This window comes from Podarcis muralis, chromosome 5, assembly GCF_964188315.1.
Source record: "Podarcis muralis chromosome 5, rPodMur119.hap1.1, whole genome shotgun sequence".
Classification (NCBI taxonomy): Eukaryota; Metazoa; Chordata; class Lepidosauria; order Squamata; family Lacertidae; genus Podarcis; species Podarcis muralis.
In genome coordinates, this window is record NC_135659.1 from 71,818,534 (window position 1) to 71,845,039 (window position 26,506).

Below are 26,506 nucleotides of genomic sequence, written 5' to 3' on the forward strand. Positions count from 1 at the left end.
CCGCGGGGATTCGAACCGCCGACCATACAGTCCTAGGCACTGAGGTTTTACCCACAGCGCCACCCGCGTCCCTTTTAGGTACGCTATATTGTCCCACAAATAAGATTCTATAATTCATAGTAACACAATACCTTAATTAGGCCAACCAACTTGGAACAAAGTAGCATACAAGCTTTCAAGTTCCTCTTCAACATGGTAGATAGTAAAACGAAGCTGGGAGGTTGGCTGAGGTGAAATCACAGGGTTTTGTCCTTAAATGGGACATGAGAATATATAAGTGGAAAGAAAAAGTAAATGCAAATTGCTGCTATGCAATTATGCTGACCCATAATCACAAAATGGGAGCTTTTCTGCTCCTTCCAGACAAACTGTCTGTTTAAAATCTGGCAGAAATCCTAGAAATTGCCAACATGGAACTTATACCAGTCCCATCTCTACGTGTTCCAGGATTTACAGCCTTCCTACTAGCTCACTTATTGCCATTTATTATTTATAAAAAGTACCCCATATGTATAGCATATAAAAATAGAAACACAAGTCTCTGCCTGCAAGAGGTTTCTTCCCCTTTTCTTTTTGGTTGCTTCATTTATTTTTCAGTTTTGCTGTTGCCACACTGGAGAACAAAGGTTGACTTCTTGTTACTTGCAAGCCAACATTCATGGTTTGCTTCTCTCTAAACAAAGAAAAGCAATGCATCTTAAAATGGAAGCTGCATTATATACCTTTAAATCCTCTTAAAAAAACCTGCTTTATATAAAAAGTACTCCCAACTATAGAGTAAGATCAATGTCTTTGCCAGAACAATCACATACAAATCAGAAGCCACCATCGTGTCCCAGTTGGAAAGCCCCAAGACTACAAATAATCACCCTTCTCTTTAATGTCCATGATAGAAATGTGTGAATCCATCTATTCTCACAGCTATCAACTTAGCATGTATACAGGATGTCAGAATTCAAAGCACTCAGCATAATTATCTCAGCAATCTTTATGGCAACCCAGTAGATTAGTACTGTATGTTATCTCCCTCTTGCAGATTACCGTACTTTGCATGACAGAGCTACCATAGTATCTGCAAGATCCTCCCTGTCACTATGCTGTAATCAAACAACTTGTTGACTACAAACCAAGACAACATTTTATTGGAACAGTGTGTAGCAAGTTTTCAAACTATACCTTATTTAGGTGCAGCTATTTAAGTTGTGCGGCTCTGGCTCGCCAGAGCAGCGATGTCACGCTGGCCACGTGACCCGAAAGTGTCTCCGGACAGCGCTGGCCCCCGGCCTCTTGAGTGAGATGGGCGCACAACCCCAGAGTCTGTCAAGACTGGCCCGTAAGGGCAGGGGTACCTTTACCTTTAAGTTGTACATTACTTGAACGAGTCTCACCCAGGTAATGGTGTTGCATCCAGGTACCCACAACCTGGGCATGTAACCTATTTTTGTCTTCTAAACACATTTGCCTAAAGATTATGCAGTTCAAAAACTTGCTTGCAATATTTCTTATTGCACGAGGCCAACATGACTATTTAATCTCAGATCAAACTTGCCTTGCTGCCTGTGGTTAAAGAGTATGAAAAACTCTTGAGAGATAGATAGATATAGATAGATGATAGATAGATAGATAGATAGATAGATAGATAGATAGATAGATAGATAGATGATGATAGATAGATAGATAGATAGATAGATAGATAGATAGATAGAGAAAAATCAACAAACAAGGCATGCAGGGGGTTGCCACAATCTGGGAACTAAAGCTATACTAAGTGTCATACAATTGCTTTTTGTTGTTCTCAAAATACTTCTGCTTTCCAAAGTGGATGTATGCCAAAACACAATTTACTCCCGTTTGAATATATGCCCCTAAGGATAGATATCCCTCTAAGGAAACAGCAACAGAAAAGTGCAAATAAAATACATATTTATTGAAATCAACAACTCTGAATCAGAGCAAAGGAATCAAGTATTGTCTAAGAAGACCTGCCCTAGAACAGCCAGTTTGGAGTTAAAGGGTTGACTAGGGCAGCTCAGGAGTGGGATTTTCCTTTTCTCTTTCTGTTTAGTGTTCATTTGCTCTTTGCGGCCTTCCGAAGAAGTATCTGCAGAGTCTTTGTGCCTCTCTGCTTCTCTTCCACCGGAAGTTCTTGTCAAAGTGAACTTCTTGCTTCTTTTCAGAGAATAGAACTCTCTCACTAGATCTTCTATCTCCCACTGCTCTTCCTTTTGTTTCCTGCAACAGTGCAGTGCAGCAGGGTCTATAGGATGAGCTTCAGTATTGAAGATGTATCCACCAGCACCAAGAACACATTCTCCATAGGGTGTCAGTACGACGTCAAAGGATGACCCATTGTTATGGATGAAGTTGTCAGGATCAAACAGTAGATACAAATATTTCACTGTTTCAGCCAGGAAGAAGGACTCCATGCGGTTATCTAGTTTGTGATCTCGCAGGTCTTTGATCTTTAAAATAAATGGAGGGGAAAGTGGTTACACTGCATATGCCAGAATCTGTCGTACAATTGTTTCAGCAACATCCTGGAGAAATATACAGTGGCACGAATCAGGAGTTCAAGTCTACTGTTGAAATAAGCAGAACTTGGAATCAGTGCCATATTTGTGCCACAGAATAAAACACACACACACCAACCAAGATGACACATTCTGTTAGGTTAACTTTTGTTTGTGAGAAAAGGATGCTTGAGAGGGACACGCTAGCCCATTACTAAAAAGGAAGGGGCAGGGGAAGAGAGTTCAGGAGAAATACTTAACTGTTGCAAAGCCACACTCAACCTTGCTGATTTTTTCTATTGACTCTACAACATCTCTGCCCAGTTCCAAAAGGGTGGGATCTTGGGTAGCACGATATAGGTACATTGCACTCTCTATCAGTTCTGCAAAAATATAAAAAAGAAAAAGCTTGGGTGGAAATCAATGTTGCACTATTACAAATATTCTGTATGCACAAGATTATCAGCTTTCCAGGCGGAATTATCTCCCCTCCCCCGTGCTGTTCTCTTCAACCCCCGAGCCAATTTCAGGAGGCACATGAAGGAGAGAGGGGAAGCCCCATTGCGCAGGGTTTCAACTGATGAGGTGAATCCCACCCCTTAAGTTACATCATTGCATACACATGCATTTATTCAATACACAGCAAACACCTGCACAGTTTCCCAAAGATTCAGAACACACAATAGTTCAAAACAGAGGTCATCTATTATTGAATGAGGGACAAAAGAATCAGTTTTCCTTAAAACTTTCCCCCCCGTCATGCCACGTAGTTTGGAACTCATTTTATTCTGCATTAAGAGGTAGCTTGCTGTTCAAAGCTGCTGCCTTAGGCAAGACCAGAGAACAATATGAATTTGGAACCCTATTTTTAACAGAAAGAGGTTCAGGAGCCACTTAGACTGAAATGTTAATGATCTATAGATTTATCTATAACCAAGGCAAACCACAAAGCAACTTGGAGATCATCCAAAAGGAAGCCACAAGGTACAAGCTAAAGTCTTAAACAATCTAGTTTAATATCTATATGATGTCACTGGGTATGGTCTTTAGGAGATTTGGGGCTAAGGGTCATCAATAGGCTATCAACACACAGCTCTGCTTCTCCATAACATGAGTCAGGGGATGCTATGCATGATCTAAACACTTGCCTAGGTGGAGGGGTGATCTGAATGAGGACCAGTAAACTAAGCATGAACCGTGGGAAGCCCTTTGGGATGGTGATTCATGTGTTTGGGAGATTGGACAATTGCCTGTTCTAAGTGGAGTTGTGCTCCCTCTTAAAGAAGAGGCTTGGACTTTTTTGGGGGGGGCGGGGTTTGTCTCCTGTATCTATCTTTGTTGCTGTAGGCTAAGGAGGCCTTGGTGATGAGGAGTGCCTTTTACTAGCTACAGCTGGTATGCTGACTATGGCCATTACTGGACAGTGATCAATGCATTAGTAACCTCAAGACTCTATTATTGCAGTGTGCTCTATGTGGGGCTGCATTTGGGCCTGGTCCAGAGGTTCCAGCTGATGCAAAATGCGGTGGGCTAGACTGTTGATGGGGGCAGATTACCACCAGCACATAACTGCAGTGTTCAAAAGTTGACACTGACTGCCCAAATGCTACTAAGCCATGCTCAAGGTTTTTATAGAACTTTACAAGGCTCTTAACAATTTGGGTCCAGGATACCTGCCTAATGCCTTGTATCTCTTCTTAAATACTGAGGTCTTTGGGGGAGTTACTGTTAGTGGTCCCCCGTGGCTTGCATGCATGGCTCATATTCACCAGGAGCCATTGTGTTTAGCATTGTGGGCCCAATTTTATGGCACTTGCTTCCAGATGACATAATGGAATCATAGAATTGGAAGGGGTCTTGAGGGTCATCTCCAACCACCTGCAAGGCAGGAATCTTAACACACAGTCTCCTCATCTGCTTTGAAAACATGCTTAGTTTTGCAAATGTGCTAGCAGTTTTATTGCTGCATCCATAGGAGGAATGTCATGAAGACTCCCTCCCTCCCTGCTGAACTTCCAGCGCCTACTGAAGACATTTTTTGTTTTTGTTTCAGCAGGCATTTTAATTGGAATTTGATTTTATAGTTCTAACCAATATTTACTTTCAGTATTTCATCCTTGTAAACTGTCTGGAGATTACTGTAGTTAAGCAGTATATAAATTATTTTATTTAAACATACACCTGCAGTATTTATATGCCTTGTGAACAACAAATGAAAGATGCCACATACAAAATACTTATTTCTTATTTACCAGGTCTAAGTGGATACCCTTCACGCTTTTCCACTGTATAACCCTGGGGAATATTGTAGAACTCGGGCAACCCACCAAACTGCTTCCAAACAGTGTAATAATTGAGGAATGTTCGCATTGCACTATCTATGTCTCCAATGAGGCTCTGGGAGGAAGAACAAAACCAGAAAAACCCCAGTGAAGTAACAGAAAGAATAGAGCATAGCAGACATAATCAAACCAAGCACAGTGTACAACTAGAACCCTCAAATAGTACTTAATCTGCTTTTAAAAAAGGAAAGGGGGGGGGGAGTGGAAGAACCGTAATAGTACAATCAACTATGTACTGAAATGATGTCTGTAAGAAGACTTGGGATATAAAATAACCGTAGGACGGACAACTCAGTGGCAACCAGGGTTGTTGTTTTTTTTTAAGTCTGGAAAGAAATCTACTAGAAATAACATGTTCAAGTTTAATAGGGCTACTCTGTTTTAGGAAATCGTTCATTTTCATTCCTAATACTAAAACAGCCCTTGTCAGATTTTCAGCGGAATTACAGTTCACACGGGATCAGAGAGACAACGAAAAGTGGATTATTGCTAGCTGTTTTCTTGGCAAGAAAAAGCCACAGCTGGTTTTCTCAGTGCAGATATTTGTCCTCAACTGCTTTAACACTTCTGATTTAAGTACGGGCTTATCCAACACAGGCAAAAAGACTGGATTCATGTTATACTGCATTGGAAGCCTACTCTGATGCAGGTTCTCAGTTTTACTGTAGAAATGGAATTACAAAGAACACAAGCAATTAAAAGAGGGATGGATCCTGTGGCCACCAAGTATTGCTTGACCACAGCTTCCAACAACACATGAAGAGTCACAAGTTCTTTAGCGATCCCTGAGTTAAAACACAACTGTTCTTCATCAGCCCTTACCTGCAAGCCAGGCCAGTAGGCTTCAAGGGACTGAAAAACAGGCATTGAGACTGTTCCTTTATACATCTGAACCCAGAGGTACCAATCATCAAATTTTGTGTAGTTGCTTATAGCTTTGTTGTAGTCTACAGAAAGACAAGTCAAAATGAACGATAAACATTGGAAGAAGAATTTCAGAGCACCTGAAAATGAACTGGCTTTCATATATTCTATTTGCATATATTTCAAAGAACACATTTATCATCGGAATTTCCTTTTATGCTTAACAATGTTAAAGGAATGACAATATGAAAGTATTTTAAAAAGGAACTCTGCTCACAACACATGAGCTTCTACAGAGCAGTTGCTGTTCAAGGAGGGAAAGAGAAAAAATGGCACATGAGTTATCATTAGAGCAGGGGCAAGGAGCTATGGCCTGGACATGCATCCTAATTTGGCCTGGCACCTCTTCCAATTTGGCTGCAAGGCAGTTTCCCCAAACCATGTGCACCTGCCCCACACCTGACAGGGGCAGACAGGGACAAGGCTGCTGATGCATAATCAGAAGCTTTAAAGTGTGATTCTCCCAATTGTGCTCATCACCATTGAACAAGACCATCACATGCCTCAGACTGAGTCAGATCCTTTGCCCATCTAGCTCAGTTTTGTCCACACTGACTATAAGCAGCTCTCTAAGGCTGCAGAGAAGAGAGATTCCCAAACCCTGGGACCTCTTGCATGCAAAGCAGATGTTATATCCCTGAGCTACAGCCCTTCTCTAATGTGATGAAGGAAGGAAGCCAATGAGCATTGTCCACCATGGCTGGAAGTGACTCTCCGAGATGTCAGATGGAGGTATTTCCTGACCCTACCTGGAGATGTCAGGGATAGAACCAGGGACCTTTGGCATGCAAAGAAGATGCCCTGCCACTGAGCTATGGCCCTTTCTGAACTCACCTAGAAACATTGACATCAGCTCCTCATCCTGCAAGAGGATGGCTCCTTTAACAAGATACTCAAAATAGGAATCTACTCCGGCTCCAATGCCAGCATCCTGGGCTACCCATTTGGCAGTTACCACATCAACATGATTACCCACCTGAAGAAAGAAAAAATGCCTCATTTATTAAAAGCTATAGATTGGGATTAGCATAGGTTTACATTTCTGTACATTTCAGCAAACAACAGATCCTTGGTTTGTTATCTGTACAAGCTTCCAAAAAGCACAAAGATGTAACAAAAAAATCTTAATTTCTGCAGCCCTTCTAACATGTATTTGGTACCAACAATGTGTGTTACTGTACCAATTATTTTTTTAAAAAACCTATGGGTAGTAGTCAACTACTTTTTACTCAGAATAGGCCCATTGAAATTAATGGACATAAGTTAGCCATGTTCGTTAACTTCAATGAGTCTACTCTGATTAGGAGAACTAACACAGGACCAGGCATCTCTAACATGCGACATTAATGATTCATTAACACAGCCTTTTAAACCAGAATGCTCATCATGGCATCAACTGTTCTGACCTTTATTTAAAATCCCAGCTGCTTTTCGGTTCCAAGTTCTTGGATTTGCCCAAGAACATACTATAAGCCTAGAACACAACTGAATACACTGGATTTCCCCCAGAGTGAATTTCACTTCCACATTAAATCCTGTGACAGTCACTTTGTGGATCATACCAGCTTTCAGTGAAAACAAGGACCAATGGCTAATGGGTGGTGGATGGGAGTGGGAGGGTCTGAAGGCACATGAGGCCACCACCTTGCTGAACTTAAGCAGGTCTGAGTCTGGTCAGTGTCAGGATGGGTTATGTATGCTCTCTTGAGTTCCATGACAGAAGAGATCCATTTAAGATAGTGATGATGATGAGAAATGACCAATGAGGAAATTCCTGAACTGATTTGTATACCTGCGAAAATGTAAGAGCAAATCTTTTTTTAAAAAGATTTGCAAGAATGTGGAGGTAGGAAGTGACTGGTAGCAAGCAATGCAGGTTTCTACAAGTATTGGAACTTCAACAAGCCATCTTCTAATATGATCGTCCATTGTATTCTTTCAAGCTCAAGGTATCTGGACCACAAGCTATTGAAAAATAGACAAACAACAGAGGTTTGGGAGTAGGAGTCAGCTTATACCAGCCTGTGTACGTTTATGGTACATGGTGGAGCTGGTACTGTTATATTCTTGCAATCAATGTGTTTCAGTGGCAGCGTTTTAAAGGAATTCGACCATACTTTCAACAGAAATCAAACTAAATGGAAAGTGTGACATGAGGTTTTTCCACTCACCAAGCCAATATCAGAACGATTTTTCCAGAGGGTCTTAAGAGCCTTTCTGGCAACATCCTCAAATATTGGGTCACCTGTAAGATGACTTAATGTAGCAAATTCCACTATAAATGTACCAATTCCAGCAGTACAAGTAATTGGTGTCTCTCCAGGGTTTACTCCGTGTAGTAAGTTCACTGTCCCATATGGCATTCCAGTTGGAGTCTGAAAGGCTTCAAAACAAAACTAACATAACTGGGGGCCCAGTGTAGGTAACACAGTTCAAACTGTGGATTCTCCCAAGGTTGGTTCCACAAATACTCCTGCAAGTCCCCTATCAGGTGTGTTTCAAGTATTAAAAGCAAGTCATGTGACATCCCAGCACAATCTAAACAGTGGGCAAACAAGTCAGGACAACTACTGGGAAGATTGCCTAATTCAATGCATTGAATTCAATGCACGTAGGTTTGTCTGCCTCGTCACCTATAGCGCACAGCTCAATTTGAACAGCAGGTCTGGTAAGCAAGGTATTTACCCGTAAGGAATTGTTACCTGCTCCTGGTGAGCAACCCTGATACACTGTCCAATCAAGCTCAACGGGCTTGGCAACTAATAGATTTCCTACGTTTATGGCAATAATTTAAAGATTTTCCAAAACACACAAACACAAGAACACAGCTGTATACTGAAGAACTACTTTGCTCAAAGAGGTTTCTGTTGTATAGATTGGAGTTTATATTCCACTTTAACGGTAACCCACTCACAGGTGAACAGATGCGAATCCTAGTAACCAGAAGTTAAAATGATCATCACTGTTCAAATAGACAGCAAAGACTGTATGTTCTGTTTTAGCTCAGGTGTGCAATGAATGCTTAGTGACAAATACATGCCATATATAGCCCTGTAGGTGCCTTTCTACTTCCTCAAAGTAAACACTGCATTAGCTGCATTATTTCTCATCTTAGATATTTATCAGAGCCATTACATTATCCACTAGGTAAAGGTAACGTGGACCGTTAGGTCCAGTCACGGACGACTCTGGGGTTGCGGCGCTCATCTCACTTTACTGGCCGAGGGAGCCAGCGTACAGTTTCCGGGTCATGTGGCCAGCATGACTAAGCCGCTTTTGGCAAACCAGAGCAGCGCACGGAAACGCGTTTACCTTCCCACTGGAGTGGTACCTATTTATCTATTTGCACTTTGATGTGCTTTCAAACTGCTAGGTTGGCAGGAGCAGGGACCAAGCAACAGGAGCTCACCCCGTCGCAGGGATTTGAACCGCCAACCTTCTGATCGGCAAGCCTTAGACTCTGTGGTTTAGACCACAGCACCAACCGCGTCCCACATTATCCACTTAGCCATAATACTAATTTTGCTGCTGTGGTATACTCATTGATAAAAAAAGCATACACTTGAGTCCATTTTCATTACTTCAGATTTTAGCAACATTTGGCCCAGTATACATTAGGGCAGCCTTTCCCAACCGTGGGTCCCCAGATGTTGTTGGACTACAACTCCCATCATTCCTAGCGAGTGGGTCCAGTGGTCAAGGATGATGGGAACTGGGGTCCAACAACATCTGGGGACCCAAGGTTGGGGAAGTCTGCATTAGAAGCATAAATATTTTCAATGCACTTGAGATATCCAACTACATCTCTTCTGCTTCTAGCAATTTGCAAGAATTTGTCCCCCTGCAGTTCCTGGTACCCATTACTTATAATCTAGTTTAGCCTATAAGGCAGCAACACAGAAAGGGAGGAAATGAATTCTCAGATTCTGCAACAGTGCTCACCTGGCAAAAGTTTTCGAGCTGCATCCTCTGCCATCCTCAAGAGGGGCCCAGAGCAGGGCCATCCTGCTTCCACTTCAACACCGGCCTTCTTTGACAACAAGTGAGCAGACAGCAGTCCGCCGACCACTGAAAATAGGAACACACAGCTTATTAAAAAAGCTGTCTCAATGGCAAAGGGTGAATATGTTATTATTCATTTGATTTGTATCTTGCTCTTCCTCCCAAAGGAGCCCACAGCAGCAGACATAGCAATGATAAAACAAAACAAAACAAAAATCTAAAAACAGTTAAGCACATTATCTCAGCTAGTGATCTCACAGTCTTTTTCAGCCATCAAATGCCTCAGTAAACAGGAATGTTTTTGAAGGCCACCAAGAACGGACAACTGAGGCCAGGCTACTCTGACCTTGGAACAGCTGCAGCTGGTGAATCAGCCTATGCTAGGTATAAGCACTCCTAGCCACAGAAGCCATATGAGACTCCAGTGACAATCCAGTTGGGATCCGGGAATACTCCCAGACTACAAGCCTTTTCCTTAAGAGGGGAGTGCAACTTCTTCCAGAACTTGTACACCAAATTCCTGGGCATGGGAACAACCCATCCACAGTACTTCTGTCTTATCTGGAAACAGTCTCAATTTATTGGCCCCCATCTAGTCCACTGCTGCCTCCAAACACTTGTCCAACACCTTCATGGACTCCGATTTCTATGGAATGGAAGGAGAGAGCCGAGTACCATGCTCCAAATCCCCAGATAACAGCTCCCAACAGTTTCACATATATTTTAAATAGCTTAGGAGACAGAATGAACCCTTGTGGGACCCAACAGCCCAAAAGCTAAATAGTAATCTCCTAGTAATATTTTATGGTAGTGATCCTGGAGGTAGGAGTGGAACCACTGTAATACAGTACTTCTAACTCCAACTTCCCTGAGTCACTCCAGAAGAGCACCATGGTCAATGGTGTCAAAAGCCATTGAGAGATCAAGGAGAACCAGCAGAGTTGCATTCCTCCATCACTTTCCCAATGGAGACTGTCAATCAGGGCGACAAGAGTGTTTCAGAGCCAAAGCCAAAACCAGACTGGAACGGAACTAGAAAATCCCCTTCCTCCAGGCATATCTACAGCCGACTAGCTACCATCCTCTTGATAACCATGCCCAGCCCCTTTATTTGCAATCACAGTATATTTAAAAGGAGGAGCAAACAGACTAACCGGACAATCAATTCCTGGCTTAGGAAGTCAGTATATGCAGGAGCTACTTGTGGGTGGCACTGAGTTCCTTTGAACAAGCCACGATTCAGCTTTTAACCAGAGATTTGTTTTATGTGCAAAGTCATAAGCTATGCTATGTGGGTTCCAAACCAGCCAGGAACTGGAAATCAAATTTAAACCATGGCCTCACATCCAGTATTGTCTGACAGCCCATTAACCACAGTTTCCCGGTTCACACATAATGAGAAACTAGGGCCAAAAGCTGAATATTGGCCTGTTATGGTGCTCACATGAAGGAGTTGAATGTGAGCATGCATGGCACTTTCACATCCTGGCTTCTTAAGCCAGGATTTGATAGTGCAAATTGGTCAATGTGAAGTGTGCAGAACTGATTTTCTTTTCAGTGGCTACAGAGGAGCCAGCAATTCGGTTAAGCTTCTCAGGAGACACACATTAATTGTTCTTATCCCAGCAACATCTTTGCCCTTGATCATTGCAAGGAATATACTGTGTAAGTCATGAAATGTTCAACTTAGAGCCTTATTAATGAATACAGAAAAGCATCAGAGCAAAAACTTGCATTAGAATCATCACAAGAATGTTAACAGCAGCTCAGCTGGATAAGACAAAAAGCCCATGTAGCTCAGCTCTCTGTTTCTAACAGTTGCCAGCTGACTGCTTCCAGGACCGCTACAGGCAGGGGATAGAAGACCATAGTTTGCTGTCTGATTTCTCTCTTTAATACAGGGGTGGGGAAGTGGGGACCCTCTAGAAGCTGCAACTCTCATCAGCCCCAGAGAGCAAGGCCAAAGGTCAGGAATAATGAGAACTGGCATTCAGCAATATCTGGTTCATCCACCCTTGTTCTAATCTGGTATTGTATTACCTTTGAACAGGGTATTTCTATAACTTTTATTTCCCTCTCCATTTTCCATTCTTCCAACCCCCAGTGCTTTTAATATAATGCCTGCCAATTTAGGATTACACTTTATACCTCTTATGCTCCATGAAAGATTATGCTATAATAAATTGTCAATCCTTAAAAGGCTGCTACAACTGACTCTTTGTTGTTTTTGCTACAACTGGCTACACATGGCTACCCTTCCGAATCCTGTTACTATATTACACGCTCATCTTTCCTCTGTGCTGCAACTCTAATTTGTTATGCAAAATACTTCCAAGACAGGGACCTTTTTGAGTTCCGCTCACCTCTGATGTTGGTTTCAAAGACAGAAGCATTTACATCAATATCAAAATTCACGCCCTCCTGCAACACGCTGACAACTCTCTGGAATTCAGAGACGTTCCCCAAAATCTGTGAAGAAATAAATGTAACTGAAAGCACACAATTCATGAGACTGCAAACATCTAAATTTGGGGGCAGGCAGGGTAGAAATCAGTAGGAAAGATATATTACAGAATATTACACTGGAGCAATCTAGCTTTGCCCTTGAAGCTTCTTTAAGTTGTTCTAATGAAGAAAATGTGCAAGAACTTAGAATGTTGGCATTGCATCAACAACAGAAGTTGGCCTTGTGTACAGAAGGTCCCAGGTCCCATCCTTAGCATCTCCAGATAGGTCTGAGAGACACTCCCTGCCTGAAACCCTGAAGAACTGCTGCCAGTCAGTGTAGACAATACTGAAGTAGATGGACCAGTGAATCTGACTTGGTATAATGCCGCTTTCTATGTTCCTATGGATCAAGTCTGGAATTAGCTGGCGTCTATCTGTCTTAGGAGACAATGGACAATTTTACTTCTACATTTGGGCTGTATCCTGCACTGCACACATGGAATTCCAGTCTCATACTGTCTTCTTCTCTCCCTGTGCACTCCCAAATCTGTTCTGAAAGGTCCCTCAACCCTCTGGAGAAGATCTGGGGAAGCTGCAGGCCAAGAAAGAGGAGCATGGTCCATTCCATATGGAAACATATGTTGTGTAAGTGAAACAATAGTGTTGGATATAACCCTTTGTTTTCAAATTTGTGAATCCATTTTGTGCTTGGTCTTAGTAATGCTGTCATTTTACTTGTTTGTAAAGAAGTTGAAAGTAGGGAGAAACTGAAAGTATGAGGAACAGATTTTTTTTTCTACCAATATGCCTGAGAATAAGCAGGATCTGAGAAAACAAAGAAAGATTATGTTACTGACAAACAGTACTTACTAGCAGAGTGTCCAGCGCATCAATCAGTGTGAGAGAAAAGCTGAAAAAGAAAGGAAGGCAATGCTGGTGAGGCAAATGTGGCATCAACCACAAAATACATAGAAAGATGCACATGCTGGCATTTAACCAATGGGCTTCTTCTCTGAAAAACCAAGAGATGGCTGTCCAGTCTCTGTCAGAAAAGATCTAGTGAGGGAGAGCCCACCTCCACTCTAATAGTTAGTTCCATGGCTAAACTGCTCCTACCATTAAGAGGTTTCTCCCACTGTTCTACTGAAATCCATCCTCCTGTAACTTGAGCCCATTACATCAAGTTCTGCAGAGAACTTGGCCTCTTTTATGTGACAGCACTTCAGGTATCGGAACAGTTTCATCATGTGCACCTTAGTCTTTCCTCACTAGGCTAAACAAACCCATTCCAAAGGCAGTGAAAAGGTTAAGTAAATCCATGCTGCTCCAGGACAGGTAGCATACACTGTAACATGGGACCCTCCAGAAGTTAGACTGCAATTCCCATCAGCTTCACTCAGCATGACAGGTGGGGGGACGACGACACCTGCTCTAGTAAACAGGGACATACCCTAAAAAGGTGTTATTTCAAAATTCCACAAGCAACCACAGAAAGAACATTCAGTCTTCCCAGTACCTTCCCCAAGTGTCCTGCCCATCACATGTCAGAGGGCGCAGTTCATCATACGGGAAGGCGTTTTCCAGGTAATTATCATAAGCATGATAAAACATGGACTTGACTCGCTCTCTAAAGGGAGAAAAAAAAGATGTTTCAGACTTACAGTGTTACAGAAAAGTGGACACCACCACAGAACAACAACAGCAGAAAAGGTGACCTCTACAAAGGTGAGCATCGCACTGCCAAAATTTTGAAAGGAGTGGATCACACGGGCCCTCAGTAGGTCACCTCAGCAATTCTCTTCCTTCCAACTTTCTTGCTGCCTGCTTGATATACACAGAATGCAGTGGAAGGCAGGAGAAGAAGGGAAGAGAAAAAGGCCTCTGTTCATGTCTTCACACCAAACCAATGCCTTCAAGATTCCCTTATAATTTCCAAGAATCCACTGCACTTTTCCTACTTTCTCAAAGGAAGCACTTTAGGTTTGCAGGATCTACTTCTGGGGTTTTTTTGCCTCAAAGTTCTTCACAGCTGCTTTTAACCATGACCAAAAAGACCTGCATATGTCAAGAGCAGCATGCCCTGTTATTTTTAAGATTTCCCCACATATATGGCTATGATATCTTGTTTACTTTTCCATGAAGCCACATCCCTAAGATATTTAAACAAACACATGAATAAAATGACTGTCGTTTCTTACCGTCTTCTACAAGGGTAGAACTTGCCATCTAAAGTCTAATCCTCATCCCCTGACTTTTTATTTCTGTTCCATCCTCACTATTAGACAAGCACTTTTTTAAAAAAGCAAACTGATAAATACAGCTGCATATTAGTATTAGAGGATTTCCGCCCTCTCCCACCCTCGGTTTTCCACCCGAGAGCAGGGCTGCCACCATCCTTTTTTCTCCCGTTGTCCCTGCGGGAGACTTGATGGCAGGTGAAATTCAACCAGCCAGAGAGGCACGCCATGGAAAAAGGGGAGGCTTCACCTGTTGAAAATCCGCCTGGCACCACAGAGCCTTTAGAAAAGGGAAGGCAAAGGAGCCCAGGTGGTGACGAGGGAGCAGTGAGCTGCTCTCCATCAGTCATCCTGGTCCGAGCTCACCTGTAGCGGGCGACGTCGACCTCCTTCCCGGCGGCCGGAGGGGGCTGCCCCAGCGAGTGCAGCACCCACAGCCAGAGCCAGCCCAGCCGGTGCAGGGGGCGCTGCGCCGACAGCAGCATCTAGCAGCCGCGCGCAGCGAGGGCAACCCGGGCGCCCTTGCCTCCCTCTCCCCGCTTCCGCGGCCATCAAGCAGCCTCCCTTCCGGGACACGCCCACTCCTGTAGCCCCGCCCACTCCTCCGAGCGCCAATCAGAACCGCCTGCCCCTCCCGCCCCTGCAGTAGGGATGACGCGAGATGAAAGGGTTGGTGAGCTCGGAGGGCGCCTGCGCAGAGGGGAGTAGGGATGTGTTCTAAACGGCGTGGCCGGTAGAGGCCGCTGCGGTGCGCCGCTTCTGGCTATTGGTTGATGCTCATCCTATCGCAGAAGGGAGGGAGGGAGAAAAGGGGAGAGGAGAAAATAAGGCTGGCTTTCCGAATAGCCCTGTGTTGAATCATTGGAGCATAGAATTATAGGTAGAAGATACCCCCCCCCCCAAGAGTCATCTAGTCCAATGCAGGAATCTCAGCTAAAGCATCCACTGACAGCTGGCCATCTCTGCTTCAAAACCTCCTCTCGTGGGAGTCCCCATCCACTGCCGAACAGCTCTGACTGTCCCAAAGTTCTTCCTGATGTTTAGTGTGAATCTCCTTTCTTGCAACTTGAAGCCATTGGTTTGGTGCTACCCTCCTGAGCAGAAGCGTGCTCCATGTGACAGCCGTCTAGATAATTGAAGATGGCTATCAGATACCCTATCAGATATGATCACTGCAGAAAGGTGACAGCAGCCGCGAAATTAAAAGACGCCTGCTTCTTGGGAGAAAAGCAATGACAAACCTAGACAGCATCTTAAAAAGCAGAGACATCACCTTGCCGACAAAGGTCCATATAGCTAAAGCTATGGTTTTCCCAGTAGTGATGTATGGAAGTGAGAGCTGGACCATAAAGAAGGCTGATCGCTGAAGAATTGATGCTTTTGAATTATGGTGCTGGAAGAGACTCTTGAGAGTCCCATGGACTGCAAAAAGATCAAACCTATCCCTTCTTAAGGAAATCAGCCCTGAGTGCTCACTGGAATGACAGATCCTGAAGCTGAGACTCCAATACTTTGGCCACCTCATGAGAAGAGAAGGCTCCCTGGAAAAGACCCTGATGTTGGGAAGGATGGAGGGCACAAGGAGAAGGGGACGACAGAGGATGAGATGGTTGGATAGTGTTCTCAAAGCTACCAGCATGAGTTTGACCAAACTGCGGGAGGCAGTGGAAGACAGAAGTGCCTGGCATACTCTGGTCCATGGGGTCACGAAGAGTCGGACACAACTAAACGACTAAACAACAACAACATCAGATATCCTCTGCCACTTCTTTTCCAGGCTAAACATGCCCTCTCTAAATATTATGATTAACATTAATTATTTTCACTATGTATTTCAATTGTGTTTTATTAGCTATTTTCTTTATGTGCGTTTGTTCGTTCATGGTGTTTTACACAGTATAACAGGACAGGTCTCTTCCCCAAAAGGCTTACAATTTTTTGAATCAAGTCAGAGCAGCAGAGAGAGTAGGTCATGCTGCCCTCTTGTGCCTCAAAATAGGAAGCACAAGTCTCTGCCTATTATTTTCTCCCCTCCGCCTCTTGACTAGTTGGCTTCCTGTCTCGGCCCCAAGCAGACTACACGTGTGTGTGTGTGTGTGTGTGTGTGTGTGCACGCTCCCCAACTGCCTGCTTCTCAGGCTTGTGATTTGTGTTTTGAATAGATTTTGTCTGTGTGTATGAATGTCGGCATTTGCTTTTTAAAGCATTTTAACTGGTTTCAAAGAAAGAAAAGGAAAGCTCTGTAAAATTTTCCTTCAAAGTGCAGGATTAAAAAGTATTCATAAAAAATAAAACAATTAAGGAAAAGTGTAAATGGGAACTATAAACATGTGAGCATTACATAAAATCCAATAATTTATAAAGAAAAACGTAAACATTACCACAAATTCCATAAATTCTCTAAACAGGTACCACTGCTCTGCACTCATCATAGTTTTCAGCTTTCCTGTTTGCCTTTCCATCAATGCCACTACTATCATAGACTGTGAAGAAGAGATGGGAAGAACATGCTGTAGTGGTGCTGTCGCCTTATTTTGGCCAAGCTGGGCATGGTTGTTGGACAAAAACAGCTTGGCAATGATTCCACTGAGGCATCTTCCAGTGCATTTAGGCAGGCTGACTCAGTCTGCTCTTCTGCATCCCAGTTTGGTCTGGCTGAACATATTTGCCTGAAAGCTGAACAGGAAGGCATCCTAAAGGCCTCCCACCTGAGGTGGTCAGTCTTCCTGGACAGTGCAAAAACAACAACAAACAAACTTGCCTTTGTGAGGTGGATCCCTTTATCAGGTGGTCTGGGGGTGCAGCACTGCTTTCCATTCCACCTTAAGGAGCAGACATGGGATTGTTATATGTCACATGCCTGTTTACATTCCAGCACAGCTTGCTGGGAACTTCCGCTGTGTGTATGGCTTTTGCTTTTCTCTGTCTCTCTGAGGAGAAGAAAGGGAGGCAACATGTTTTCTTTGTCCTGGTTTATGCTTAATAAATCTTTAGCTGTTAGTATGTTTCCACAAGCCTCACACCTGTTCTGTTTGCGCTATATGCTGTGCTAATATAGCGCGCTCAGGCTTTTGAAATCTGAGTCGCTGATTTACGTCGCACCAGAGATTGGGGGATTGTCACGGCTGGAAGGGTATGAACCAGCAGGGGGCTAGCCAGCTGGCATCTCGACCCCTGAAGGATGCCAACACTATTCCTATAAAACATATTTCTTGCCTTATTTATTTATTTTTTAAAAAAACATAATTCAGCCAGCCTTGCTGCAGCATTCAAAGTGCGTGGTGACTTGTTAATGTCCCATTGCTTTAATAGGATTTGTATGGGGGAATTGTGCAGAAACTTGCCTGCCCCCAGTTTTTACCTGCAGCTCTTGGGCTTACTTGTACTGCTGTACAAAGGCTTATACAGCAGGGGCCAGGATATCTAAAAGATTGTTTCACACCTTAAATACCTAATTGATCACTGTGCTCTGCAGAAGAGGCCTCCTGCAGATACTATCTTATCAAGACTCCCATTCCGCACAATACAGAACTTGGGCCTTTAGCATTGTGGCACCTACCCTTTGGAATTCCCTCCCCTTACATTTAGACATAATCTCTGTTCTCTTTTCAGCACCTAATGAATACATTTCTCTTTCAACAAGCCTTATAAGTGGCCATCTTTTTCCCAGCCTGTGTCTGTACCCAAATCACTTTTAACTGTTTTTATACAGATAGAGATTTTATTTTCTTGGGCTCCATGATCACTGTAGATGGTGACAGCAGTCACGAAATTAAAAGACGCCTGCTCCTTGGGAGAAAGGCGATGGCAAACCTAGACGGCATCTTAAAAAGCAGAGACATCACCTTGCCAACAAAGGTCCGTATAGTTAAAGCCATGGTTTTCCCTGTAGTGATGTATGGAAGTGAGAGCTGGACCATAAAGAAGGCTGATCGCCGAAGAATTTATGCTTTTGAATTATGGTGCTGGAGGAGACTCTTGAGAGTCCCATGGACTGCAAGAAGATCAAACCTCTCCATTCTGAAGGAAATCAGCCCTGAGTGCTCACTGGAAGGACAGATCCTGAAGCTGAGGCTCCAATACTTTGGCCACCTCATGAGAAGAGAAGATTCCCTGGAAAAGACCCTGATGTTGGGAAAGATGGAGGGCACAAGTAGAAGGGGATGACAGAAGATGAGATGGTTGGACAGTGCTCTCGAAGCTACAAACATGAGTTTGACCAAACTGAGGCAGTGGAAGACAGAAGTGCCTGGCGTGCTCTGGTCCATGGGGTCACGGAGAGTCGGACACGACTAAACGACTAAACAACAACAACATACAGATAAATGTTTTAAAGTGGTTTTTAATGGTTTGCTTTATGTTTGCAGCTGAATTATTTGTTTTATAATTGTATATTGAATTGTTGTAACCTGCATTGGGACCTTATGTTAAAGGGCAGGTAAGGAATCAAGTAAACAAATCACCTCATAAATACTACGCATACAGTTTTTTAAGGGGATTTCCTGTATACATTTGGGTAGCCTGTGTAATTTATAACAACTAACCAACGTGCCATTTTGTTTTCCTATTCTGGTGCTTCAATCCACAATTTGTTGTTGTTGCTGTTTAGTCGTTTAGTCGTGTCCGACTCTTCGTGACCCCATGGACCAGAGCACGCCAGGCACTTCTATCTTCCACTGTTTAGGGGAACTCTTATTTTTCTACTCATATTGAAATACTGCCCCCCAATGAGGCCACACTTAAAATGTTTAGCGTACCCTTGCGTATCCCCAGAAAAAAAGCACTGGGTATTTCTAATGTAATTCTGTCAAACACTATAATCTCTGGCATGCACTGGCCTCCAGAGAAGATTCCCAAAGTGACGCTTCCATGAAGCATGTAATATACAGGCTTGTGTGAGTATAGATGGGCACATAGGCAGATCTAGTAACAACTGACTGCTAATGTTTTGCTTCATGGTACCTTCAGCACTACAAACTATGAATTCTACATTTTAATGATGCTGAACTACTCAATTTACTGCACTGATTATAATTTAAAATTTTTATAATAATTTTTATGGATTTCAAGGAGAGGGAGAAATATCGTTTTAGAGTCAATTTAACATAGATTATTATTTGCAAATATCGTAAATGATAGAAAGGCCAGAAACCGATGGCTGGCTAGATAGTCAGAAATGCTTAATGTTAATGTGATGCAAGCCAGGTTAACCCCCCCTCCCCCAGCAATTTACCCCTGAGGAGCGTCTTGCAACTGGCATCAGAATAAACAAGGTCACTGCACCTATAAGTGTAAATTAGTCCAGGATTAAACCTGCCACTCATTGCTTGTTTATTCCTAGCATAATATTGGACTTGGGCCACAGATAAGATTAATTTATTATCAAAATATATTGCCACCCTTCTAATATGTATAACCAGGACCAAGATATATTCACAAATTGTTCCTCAGTCCTTGCTGTCTCTGTCATCACCCCCTCCTTCTGTTGTCTCTCCATCTCTCCAATGGATTGTAGGCTCCTAGGAACAGGGGGTTATTATTTTACCCCCTGTCGCTGTGTAAAGCACCAGATGTATTGATGGTGCTATACAACTAAATCGTAACAGTAAGAATAACATCTTTCTGGCATTGGGGAAAAAATCATGTTGGAGAAAGGAAGGTGATAGCGCTGCCATCTTCTGCGGCCCCATTTGCTGTGTGTCATGCAATATACTTTCCAAATACTGGCTCGGTCTAGTGTTCCCTTTCTGGTAGGCAACCTGACATTTTGCCGTTCTTTCATGTACCCACTCTGTTGTTTAGACGGGAGACATTTAGCCTGCAGCAGCCTTCAAGCCAGGATCTGGTTTCCTGACGGGATGTTTGCCCACTAGGTGACACTGTAGGTTTGTAGACAACGCCGGCAGCGCACTGTATTCATGCCAGCTGTCTCTGCAACAAAAAAAGCCACCAAATAATTTGGACATATTGTTCATTTGGTGCAGTTGTAATTTAGGTTTCTAGGACCATTTATCATAAAGCTGTCTGCTTGCTTATTCCATGGCTCAAGGCTGCTTGAGTATATCTCACTGCATTCCTGGGAGAATCAGAGTATTGAAGCTGATTTCTCTAAAAGCTGTCACAGTACATTATTGGAGCACATTTTATTAAAGTTCATTTTCAAGACTTAAATTTAACAGTGTTCTAGACCATTGTCATTTGCCATACACTGGAACAGTAATTTCTCTATCAAAGTCAGTTATTGAATTCTAAAAGTTGACTAAAGTATTTTTGAAACACATGAGGTATGTGACTAGAAAGCCAAATAGCAAGACCAGATACCTTTGAAAGCAAAGGACTCTCATTTCTTTCAAGCCAGGAATATATTGAGCAGGAGATGCAGAACAGAAGCAGATGCTTAAAAGAGGAAATATACACAAACATTTTATCAAGCCATGAATGGATTAGATATGGCATATTACATATTTTAAGCTGCAATCTTATACTTACCTGGGAGTAAATCCCACTGAACTCAAACAAGGTTATTTCTGAATAGTCATGTACAGAACTGCATGAGAGAGAGAAATGTCTCTGGTAATATGGAAAATAAGTTTGGTATCAAGAATCTCTCAGTGCCAATCTGGGATTGTCAGTGGCCATATTCTAATTCAGACTGGAGCATGTGTACCAGAACCCAGGTTTGGGCTGGGCCCTGAAGTTTATATTGATTTATCAAATGTACATTCTCTCCTTCTCTCAACAGAGTCCAGGTTGCAAACATCTCTGCAATAAAAATACAATTAAAAATAAAATAATAACATATTTTAAACATTACAAAACTGTGAAAAACATCTAAATGCAATGAAACACAACAAAACATATAACCACATGTGTCTGAATAGGCTTGCCCAAGCAGAAAGCTTTTTTAGCAGATGTCTAAAAGAATACAATGATGGAGCCTGCCTAATGTCAACAGGAAAACAGAAAGTACTGCTCTGTTGACTAAGGAAGGTTCAGGAGGCCAAGACCCTAGTATTTTTTGTCAGGGATAGATAACTTGTAGCCCTCCAAATGTTTATGGATTACAACTCCCATCATTCTTGACCACTAGCCATGCTGGCTGTTACTGGTCTGGTACTGGGTTGAATTTCTATATAACCTTGTTTTCATAAACAAACCACTTCCTGGTTGGGTGTAAGCTGTTGGTGAGAGTTCCCCTGTAGGGGTGAGGACTTCTTAAGATGACCTCCCCCCTGTAACTGAATGCTTTGAGAGACTTTATGGCTGGTAAGGTTGGCACTCTTGCTGATGCCCTGGCCTCAATATGGAATGGTGAGATGGCTGTCAATATGATCACTCCCTTTCTGGCACTGTGGAGTCCAAAAGCCATTCTGGTTTACTGGGGAGCTCTGGATGATGAAACAAGCGGGACAATGGCTCAAAGGCATAAGTCTCATAGCAAAGAGGAGCAAGCACATGTGAGAGCGCAAAATCATGCCTATGGTGGTGATGGTAGCTACAACCCATAGATTACACACTGATAGAGTATTAAGTAGTGGGTGGACATAGCAGATGACACAGAGATTTATCCAAGTAGTTCTTTATAAGTAAGCTGGAACTGACTGAACTGAACTGAACAGCAAAGAAGCTCAGCCGGCCTGCTTTTATAGGCAACCGGCTGTCAACATTGTAACAACAACAGCCCAGGGTTTCCCACCTAAATTAACTTACGTGGACCTGAGTGAAAACTATATACAGTACACAATACCCCCTGGTGGCCAGGGTGAGAACTTCAATATATAACATAGAGCATGCTCATTTTATTTTACTAGGAGACTTAGGGCTTGCCCTGGTGATCAAAATTGGACTTCTCTCTTACTTAGGCAACAGTATGCTCTCATTAAATGGGTTTAGGGCGATGGGAATTACCCAAATGATTCTGAGCAAAATCAAAAATCGAAAACAAGTATTCACAATGTTACAAGCTGCTGTGCTGAAGTACATAAAATACTTAAACATCAAAACGCAGACATGGGATAATGTGAACAGCTTATTCCCAGCAACTATTACCTTTAAACTTAAAGGCCTGAAGAGTCTAAAGAGTTATAAAATACACACACACACACACACACGTACGTAAGAGAATGAACTAGAAATTATCCAAAAGAAACTTACCGTATTTTTCGCTCTATAACACGCACCCAACCATAACACGCACGTAGTTTTTAGAGGAGGAAAATCCGTAGGCATGCCACCCATAGGCCTTTCCTCCCTAACACGCACAGACATTTCCCCTTACTTTCTAGGAGGAAAAAAGTGAGTGTTATGGTGCAAAAAATGTTCTGTTCACTCAGGATTTATGGGAACTAAATAGATTTTCAAAAACTAATTTAGGGAACTTCATTAAACCAAACAAGTTCATCCCAATCACTGGAATAGCTGGGCTCTTGAAGAGAGTCATATTTCATGTAATCAGAAGAAAACATCATTGGATCTGCATATCCTGCTGTTTGTGTGATATAGATGCATGCATGTGTATGTATCACTTCTTCCCTCACACCTGCAAGTATTTGCATCCTCAGAAAGCCACTCTGAAAGGCACAGTGATCCTCTGGGACCTGTTTGTAGGAGCATGAGGGACACAAATTTGGGCTGGGATCAGTGACACACTCACATTTTACTAAGGTACTGCTTCTCGCAAACTGGGATCAAAGCTATGTACTCCAGCACTGGGGAAGAAAAACACACAGCTTCCAAAGAACTAGATTTTTTTTTTTTTAAGATTCACAAAATGGTGATGCATTTCTGAAAGAGGAAGGATAACATTTTATAGTGTTTGAGGGTTTTGTTTAATGGTAAGTAAGTGAGGGATCATGATGGAGGCTTAAAGAAATTAAGCAGACTTCCTGTGGGCTCCTAGTTGGCCACTCTGAGGAGTACTTGCTAGACTAGAAGGGCCTTCCATCAGACTCAGCAGGCCTCTTATTATGTTGTGTTCAAATATGCTTTGAGTGAGCTGAAGTAACTTATTCCTGACACTCAACCTTTATGCATTTCCTGAAGGCAGTTTAGGACTCCTTTGCATTGAACTCCTTTGTGTTTCATTCATGTCGGATCCTTAGATACTGTGCTAAAGGTAAAGGTAAAGGTAAAGGGACCCCTGACTGTTAGGTCCAGTCGCGGATGACTCTGGGGTTGCGGCACTCATCTTGCTTTATTGGCTGAGGGGCCGGTGTACAGCTTACGAGTCATGTGGCCAGCATGACAAAGCCGCTTCTGGCGAACCAGAGCAGTGCACGGAAACGCCGTTTACCTTCCTGCCGGAGTGGTACCTATTTATCTACTTGCACTTTGACATGCTTTCAAACTGCTAGGTTGGCAGGAGCAGGGACCGAGCAACAGGAGCTCACCCCATCGTGGGGATTCGAACTGCCAGTCTTCTGATCGGCAAGCCCCAGGCTCTGTGGTTTAGACTGTGCTAAGTTACATCTATATTGGCCACAAGGGGAGAATGGCCCACTTTTGAGCTGTTGGCTGGGCCCTTTAACAGCAGTCCCATCTGCAAAAATAAATAAATTTATATCTAATTATTTTAAATATTTATAGGCTGCCTTTCTGGATAGTGGAGAATAAGCATGCAAACACAAAATTAGAAAACACTATTGTACTAAAACTTTCAAAAAACAGAAAAGTAAGCAGCGAAGGGTTAGTTTACTTCCAAATATCCATACATTCCTGTTTATTATGTCTTCAAAGCTTTGTCTAAACCTCTGTGAAAGGACCCAGGAGCAGGCTAGGCTAGGGTGTTTCTTCTGGTCAGTTGACAACACTGCACTTGTGTCACAATCATATTCTTCACTACATATTGTCTGGAATGGGCTGGTGGGCTTGTTGTTGGGGTATCAACGTGGCATAGCGTGGCGCTTACTCTCAGAGCTAGATGTAATCCAGATGAGACAGGAAAGCATTAACTGAAAGTTATAGCAAATGAAATTTCCGGTCTTTACATAATGATTCTCTTTTGAAGTAACAGGACAGTTCAGGTAGCTGAACAGCCAGCACCTCAACACTGACATTGAATGCAGGGTTATCATCTGCTTGAATAAGCGACCACTTCTGATGGCGTGACACAACAGCATCCTTTATAGAACAGGATCACCAGGCATGAGTCATTGAAAGTCAGATGACACTTCCAGACTGTTCCTATCTTTGGGTGGATTTAAATCACATGCCAGAAAATTTAGGTTGCACAATTAAAATGGATTTGGTGCTCTTGCACAACTGGCCCACCCCCTTGTTCCTCCAACCCCACCCAAAACCAGACTTTTTTTAAAAAATAAATTATTAAAGATTTTCTTGTTTTAAAAAAAGTGTTTGCAATGTCTCTCTCGTATTCCCCCCACCCCCCATGTAACATTTTTACAAATCAGTTGCATTTGTTGAGACATTGGGAAGAAAAGGGGGAAAGAGGTAGAGGGGGGGAAGGATGGGTGGGGGTGGGGTCGGGCGACGGTGTTACTATTTTACTTACTATATGTAGGCTTTGGTGTCAGCGTTGCTTGTGCAGGTTCTTTGTTGTTCGCTTGTGTTTTTTTGGTGGTGAGAGAGGTTGGGGTTGGCCTAGGGTGTGGTTGTTCATTTGTGGTTGTCTATGGTGGTCTTTGTTTTCATGTGTGAGTGGGGTGGGTGGGTGCAAAACCAGACTTTTTGAGATAAGGAAAGTGATAGCGAAATGTGCTGGAAAGTGTGGGATAACGCTTGCTTGATGCCATATGATCTAACCTCCCCACAAACAATCCAGAACAGTGCTCAAGGAATAGCTGGCATTATTTAACCTCACTGCAAACTTTGTACAAACAAAACAGGATGAATGCTTAATAAACAGATTGTCTGGAAGCGGCCAAAGTTGCAAACTTTTAGAAGTCCCACTGATTCTATTGGAAGCAATTTATTATACTTGCTTAACCCTGCCATCAAAATCAATGGGTTGTGCAGCCAGAGTCTGTGCATATATATATCAAGAAGCGCCGTTGACTTCGCTGAGGTCTTACTTCCCAGTCAGTGTGCAGCTTTAAAAATGCATAATTTCTGCTGAATCATGCCTGTTATTGTGCAATCCTATATTACGAGCAAGAAGCCATATGACCTATGGCTTCCTGCTGGAAATATATGATACATGACAAAGGACTTAACGCAGTAGCATATGCAAACATGGATGCTGAATCTGCTGCTTTCCAGCGGGCATGATACTTCACTAAAATATTTAGGCTATATTGAATTTAAGTGCTTTTTCAGCCATCTTGCTATCCAGTTCAGGCTTTCTTCTCTTACGAATGCACCGCTGATAAAGTAGTGCAAATTTCTCTGAGCAGTGAGAATTGTGGTGAGGATAATATGTAATTATTATATTATCAGCCTTTCGCCTCATGATATTTTTAAGGCAGTGATGACTTGTTTACTATGTGCCATTTATCGTAAGTGGTTTTGTTGCCCTGGTTGCAATTTTGGTGCCCATTAAGATGGAAACTTTATGTAAATCGGGATCATCCATTAATATCTATAATTCATGCTGGAACGGAGGCAATCGCTTGTTATGGGAGGAAACCATAAACAGGAGTTTTATGAGCAGAGAAAAAAAAAATCTTGCAAAGGTAGTTCTCTAAAAATAATTTCCCCTAGTAGCCTAACATAAATCCTTAATTTTAGTAGCACACGTAGCAGGATGAAATGATGATTGATTTTTTCCGAAGCATTGTGGGCTGCCACAACAGAGCCTTTGCTATAAAAGACTAGACATTTTCAATTGCTTTTTATAACTTCAGAATTGATTTTATTTGCTTAGCACCTGACTAACGTAACGAAAGAGAAACAAATACAGCAAAATGCCAAGGTAGACAGGTTTTTTTAAATAAAAAAATGCAGTTTTGGAAATTATGTCAATGTAGATTAAGGGGGGGGGGCAAAGAACATTACACAGCTATTTGTGAACAAATGACAGAGCATCCTACAGTTGCACTGTAAAACCAGGCAGGGTTAGTTTCAACACAGAGAAGAAGCAGACATG

General features: G+C 42.7%; 1 protein-coding gene across 1 annotated transcript; it reads right to left on the reverse strand.

The window, feature by feature from the left end:
* Positions 1-1,906: 1,906 nt before the first annotated feature.
* EDEM2 (ER degradation enhancing alpha-mannosidase like protein 2) lies at positions 1,907-15,048 on the reverse strand. The gene is made up of 11 exons (XM_028734864.2): positions 14,830-15,048; positions 13,743-13,853; positions 13,097-13,136; positions 12,142-12,247; positions 9,719-9,844; positions 7,948-8,159; positions 6,611-6,752; positions 5,675-5,799; positions 4,763-4,907; positions 2,772-2,893; positions 1,907-2,462 (listed from the first exon to the last, which is right to left on the reverse strand). The coding sequence occupies exons 1-11, from the start codon at positions 14,946-14,948 to the stop codon at positions 1,962-1,964; spliced, it is 1,749 nt and encodes a 582-aa protein (XP_028590697.1). The 5' UTR covers positions 14,949-15,048; the 3' UTR covers positions 1,907-1,961.
* Positions 15,049-26,506: the final 11,458 nt, after the last annotated feature.